At 53.9% G+C, this 6,000-nt stretch overlaps 1 protein-coding gene across 2 annotated transcripts in view; it reads left to right on the forward strand.

Moving 5' to 3' along the window:
* SMURF1 (SMAD specific E3 ubiquitin protein ligase 1) overlaps positions 1 to 5,493 on the forward strand; it is a 105,607-nt gene extending 100,114 nt beyond the window's left edge. Inside the window, exons 17-18 of one of the 2 annotated variants that reach the window (XM_080829708.1) lie at positions 167 to 251; positions 2,262 to 5,493. In XM_080829708.1, the coding sequence (XP_080685834.1) occupies positions 167 to 251; positions 2,262 to 2,361 (185 nt within the window). In that variant the 3' untranslated portion in view covers positions 2,362 to 5,493. The remainder of the gene's footprint in view (positions 1 to 166; positions 252 to 2,261) is intronic. The other variant, XM_080829709.1, reaches the window with a different exon arrangement.
* The last annotated feature ends 507 nt before the right edge of the window (positions 5,494 to 6,000 follow it).

Here is a 6,000-nt window from a genome sequence, read left to right on the forward strand (position 1 = left end):
TGGATAGCCACTGTCAGCAGATGCTAAGCCACAGAGAGGCTCATGTGAAGCCCATGACCCTGGGCAGCACAGCCCGCCCCGGCACTGGGCTGAGGGTGTGGTGGGCAGCGGGGCCGGGGCCGGGCCCTGCCTCTGACGTGCATTAACTAGAATGTTTTCTCGTAAGGCTCTACAGGCGCGGCAGGGCCCCGGCTCTTCACCATCCACCTCATCGACGCCAACACAGACAACCTCCCGAAGGCCCATACCTGGTAAGGCCTGTTCCCCGGGAGACTGTCTCCACGGGTCGCTGCCCCTCGCGTGACTTGTCGCAGCTCTATTCTGGGATGGAGCGCTCCGCTTCCTTTATCAGCATCCCGGGACCCCTGGCGATGGCCCCAGTGTCAGCCGGAAGGAGCACTCGGCAGCGGGTCGCAGGAGGGTTCTCAGAAGTCTGTCGTGAAACCATTTGTGTTGTGAGATGGGTTTCGTGCCGGCTTGCGCTCCGGCAGGTCTATGTCTCCGTGTGCGTGAGCACACACGTCCCTTTCCGCAGGAAAACTAGTTTCTCTTTTTAATTTTTTTTTAATTTTAGTCTTTAGAGAGAGTGAGCGAGTACACGCGAGTGGTGGGGAGGGGCAGAGGACGAGGAAGAATCTTAAACAGGCTCCATGTCCGTGTGACACGGGGCTGGGTCTCATGACCCTGAGATCGGGATCCGAGCTGAGATCAAGACTCAGGATGCTCAACCGACTGAGCCACCCAGGTGCCCCGAAAACTCTTATAGTTTCTATTTTTAAGACTTAATTAGAAATCGAGAGAGAGCAGGGGCAGGAGGAGGGAAAGAGAAACCCGAACAGACTCTGCGGTGAGCTCAGAGTCGGATGCGGGGCTTGATCCCATGACCCTGAGATCAGGACCTGAGCCGAAACCGAGAGGCAGACGCTTAACCGACTGCGCCGTCCACGTGCCCCCAAACTGTAGGTTTTCATGTGGAGTTACCCGTCTTCACTTCCTGGGACCCCATTTTCCTTCTGGGAACTTAGTCTGTGATGATGCATCTTGTGTACCGAACAGTGTTTCTTCCCCAGACTTTGAACTTAGATACGATCCGTAGCAGATTACTTCCTTTGTGGTTTAAAAATCAAGTTACTTACATACGCTTTGTCTCAGAAGCCGCGCACCAGAAGGCCAGCGTGTCTAGTTCAGGAGAGCCGGGTCCCGCTCCTCGGGAGGCACGGGCTGCAACAGAAGGGTCCTGGGTGGGAGCCCGGGGCTGGGGCTTCCCGTTTCCCGGGTCGCCCGCGCAGCGCGGCCGGCACAGCAGCACCGTATCCGTGCCCGGCAGCTGCTCGCCTCCCCGTGAGGCTGAGTCCTGGCCCGGTTCCGTGCTGGAGCACGACAGCCAGGAGCCGCGTCCTCTGATGCTGAAGCCCCCCGCCCAGACTGTCACACCATTCAGCCCGATTGTTTTCTCAAAAAACCATCCTTACCTGTTTAACCCCTTGTAATTTAGTAAGTCACTCTATGGCCTCTCAGTCAGAATTCTGTATTTCTTTTGTTAGGAGAGAATATCCCTCTTAAAGGGTATCTTTTTTTTTTTTTTTTTTTAATACAATAGTAGAAATGAATTTCCTTAGGGAGATGTTGATTCATCTCCTCACTCATTTCTCTTCATTTCATTTCAGTGTCCGGGATTTGCCATTTTATTAGTTTTGAGCTATAGCTTGTTTTTGCAAGAAATACTCCAGACTGCCCCCTTGGGTCTCATACCAAGTCACGGGGGATTGGCTGGACGTGCGGTAAATGGTCAGGGGTGACCTGTCAGCCGGTCTGGATTGCGGGGCTCTCTGCAAAGGTGGTATTTTGTACCAAGAAATAATTTTCCTCAAAGACAACAAACAAAACGAGCTGAGAACTTTGTCCTCATATAAGCAGGAAACAGTAATTGGTTTAATTTTGGTTTTCCAGATCTTAGGGTCTGTGATGCTGTGTGTGCGATGAAAAATCTTTGCTTTCAGAGCAGAAGAGGACGGGGGGTGGGGGGGAGCAGAAAGCCTGCCTCTGCCTCCTCACTCAGCGAGGCAAGGAGATGCTTCCCCCCTTTTTTTTGGCTCTGTCCATGCATACACACACACACACACACACACACACACACTCACACACTCACCACTCTCTGCTAGCTCGGGGACACGAATGCTCTGCTCCGGCCTGTCCTTGAAGCAGGTCCTAGGTCCGGATCCCCCCAGCAGTGACTCTCCCGCTCTTCTATCCTGTTCCAGCTTTAATCGGATTGACATCCCACCGTATGAATCCTATGAGAAGCTCTATGAGAAGCTGCTGACGGCCGTGGAGGAGACGTGTGGCTTTGCTGTGGAGTGAAGACCAACCAAAGGCAACAGATTCTAGCTCATGACCACCAGACCCAAAGCAAGCTTTCTGTGTGCCTCCCGCAGGGCTGGCTGAGGCCCGGGAACCCTAGATCACCGGAGGCAAAGAGTTGTCTCCCCTCCTTTTCGTTGGGGGAGCGAGGGGGGTGGGGGGACTTTGGCCGGAGGCTCCCACCCATACTTTCCTCCTTTCTGACAGTACTCCCACCCCCCTCCATCACCCATCCAATAAATGCAGCCAGGTTTAGCGCTGGGCTTCAGTCACACAGGCTATTCCGCTATGACTGGAACCCATACGGTGATGGGCTCGCTGCCCTGTGGTCCCTAGAGGAAGACCGACCCACACGTTCTGGAACCGAGCTAGCTTCCTGAGGGTTCGTACCTGGTGGCTCTACCAGCTATTCTGTGTCAAAACGGTCCCGAGGCCCCTTTGCAAGTCCAGCAGCTCAAACTCCAGTCCTATCCTCGCAGCTTGCTCCGGGTGGCAGACGAATTTCTAACTGAAAGAGAACTGTGTGGTCGACGGGCAGTGCACCGCGGCGGGCAGCCCGCCGCCGAAGCGTGCCTCCCTTTTGGAAAGGTAAAGCGGCTGCGGCAGCCTCGGCTGCAGGCCCGGGGCAGGTTTCAGGGGATCCTGGCTGAAAAATTTGTTTTGCATAGAGAAAAATGATCTTTCTTTTTAAGAGTCCCTTTTGCCACATTATCTAATTGGGGATATTTTTCCAGTGATAATACCACATAACAGAGCTTATTCGAGAACAGACCAAACCAGCCTCCACGCCACGCGGCCAGTCCCAGGCTGGGGTTCCCGCACCCCCCGGTGTCGGCTGGGTCACTGAATACTAACAAAGTCTCGCGCGAAAGTTGCTAAGAGCTGAACTAACACAAGAGAAGCCTGTTGTTCTAGCTGCTGGCTGGGTGCAGACGCACCTCCAGGGGAGAGGGGGACCGGATAACCTCACTGACTTAACCCCAGCCCCCCGCCCCCGAGTCACTGTTTAAAGGCAAACCTGACAGTAGAAGGGGGAACACGGTTCCGCTCTGGCTCATTCCGGCCATCTTCCGAGCGTCAGAGGCAACACAGCAGTCGCTGCTCAGTCCCCTTGCCCAGACATCTTCACGGGCCGCGTGAGGCCAGCACAAGCCTGAGCCCGAGTTTCTCGCACCACTTTCCAGTTTGCACAGGAAGTCGCAGCGGTATTTTGACAAGGTGGTTTGAGTGGAGACTGACTTCTGCGAAGGGCAGCGGCAGCCAGCTGTCCTGTTTGGTTTTTGTCACTGTTTTCGTTTTGGGGGCAAGCGTGCGGGAATTCACGAGCGAGACACTTCACTGTTGAAATTCTGCTGTTGGTTTGGGAGTTAGGCGTTGGCATCCGGCCGTGGGTCCGAGAGGGGTTTGGAAGGAGCTTTTCGGATGAGACTCTGTTACTGACACCTTCGGACTGTGGCGGGTTCGGAGACGCGCTTCCCCTTCTCTTCTCGCTGTGGCTCACGAGGGCAGCTCTGGGCCCTCTTTGGATCACAGGGTCTGCCTGGCGTGGGGGGGGGGGGCGGGGGTTGTCGGCCGGGGGTTCCCGGAGCTGCGGGAGCGTGTACTCCGGGCTCCTTAGGAGAGATGTCCGTGTGTCTGTCAAACCCATTCAGGAAGTCCAGGCCGGGCGGTGGGCTTGGTCTTTCAGAAGTTCTGCCTTGCCCCGGCTGGGCTCATCTCGTGTCTCGTTTACCATGATCCTTGTGAGGGTGTCCCCGAAGCTGGCTCCCCCCGATGCCCTTGTCCTCCCTCGGAATCTTCCTCTGGAAGAGTGAGGAAATGTCAACTCCAGACCTGCGCCCGGAGAGGCTTCGTCTGGAAGGTGAACCCCAGCCGCGCGAGGAGGAGAGCTCCCCGAGCGAGCGGAGAGCACCTCCAGACGGAGCGGGGAGGAAGCCCGGCTGCTGCTTTTGGTGTTGGTCAGACTCTGCAGGAATTAGTGAGGAGACGAGGGTCTAGTGGGAGTGCTGGGTTTGGCTCCTTCTGGACGATCTTCCTGCTGTTGGGGGGAACAGGGGAACCATCCTTAGTGCACCTGCCGGCCCCGGGCTGCTCACCTGTGTCCGGGCTCAGCTCCGCAGGCGTAGGCCCGAGTCTCTGCTTTTCTCCTTGCACGTGGGTCCCCTCCTCAGCTGTGTGTTACCGCGAAGCCTGAAAGAGCAGAATGTTCCAGAGCCCTGGCTCTCACCAAACGGGCCTGTATCAGGCCTTCTAGATAGAACCTTCTAGAAGGTTGCCCTTCTAAAACCTTCACGATCAACAGTGGATTGGGCCACCCAAAGAGTAGTGTGGCAGACAGTTGGTAAAAGCTCCCCGTCACTCCACTTTGGGTCCACGTGGACCCCGTTTCCCACAAGCTCTCATTCGCCGCCCTCCACGGTAGTCCCTGCCCGCCCATCCCCCCCTCACCTCTTTGCCCAGATGCTTCAGGGGCCCAGCTTCCAGGCTTGTCCTCACCAGCGGTCATCAGCCGACCCTCAGGGATGTAGCCAACCACCGCTCTGCCAGTGCCGGAGGTAGGAAAAGCAAAGGGGCTGCTTGGGGGACAGGAAGGACCGCTCTCTCCTGTGGGGGGACCTGCCCACCAGGTGGATTGTGTTCCCTAAGCTTGCTCGGCCGCGTGGTCCCAGTGCGGGTGAGGTGGTCCTCAGAGCTGATGTGGCAGGAAGGGCCTTGCGCGGAGGAGACGCCCCGCCCCCCAGCCCCGTCTGCAGCCAGGTGTGGGCCACACGGCAGCCTTCCCGAAACATAGTATGAATTTTAAAAATTTGTTTATTTTTGTTTCTCAACCACTTTATAATGTATTTTTTAATTTATTTTGTAACGTCTTGTTTTTAAGTATTGCTGCTATCCTTGTTATTCTTCCCACTGTTTTTATTGCGGATTTATTTTGTGAAAATTGTACACTAATGTTCTGTTTTATGTCAAAATCAAAAGTATTTAAAGAAATACTAGTTCTATTTAATGTGGTTATGGAACCAGCTGGAAACACACAACCCACAAGTGATTGTACAGCAGGCTGGACCCGGGAGGTCAGGTTCATTTTGTTACATATGCAATAAACTCACGACTTTACATTTTTTTGGCCTTGGATATTTTGGTGTGGAAATGAGATTTTAAAAAAAGATTTTTTTTTAATCCCACAAAAAAGAAAGCCCTCGTCCTCTTTCCCCTGCCGTAGGCATTTAGCTGAACGTTTGCCACTATGTTGAGTATTTTTTTTGGAAGAACCGACTCTTGACTTCATTGGCTTTCTCTGTTGTTTTCTGTTCTCGGTCTCTGCTGTGATACTGTTTCCTTCCTAGTGCCAGCTTTCAGCTTAGTTTTTTCTTTTCCTCGTTCCTTAAGGTATAAGGTAGGTTTTTGATTTCAGACCTTTCTTCTTTTTCAACATAAGCATCGGTTGGCTGCAAGTTTCCTTCTCAGCGCGGCTTTTAGTTTTGATACGTCTCGAGACGGGTTCTACTTTCCCTTGTGATGACGTATTGCTCAGCTTTTCACATACTCAGGAGTTCTCCCTTCTGGCCCTGATTTCTAGCTTCAGTCCACTGTGGGAAGAACAAACATTTTATGTGCTTTCAGTCTTTTTAAATTTTTTGA

Source organism: Martes martes (assembly GCF_963455335.1).
Source record: "Martes martes genome assembly, chromosome: 18".
Lineage (NCBI taxonomy): Eukaryota > Metazoa > Chordata > Mammalia > Carnivora > Mustelidae > Martes > Martes martes.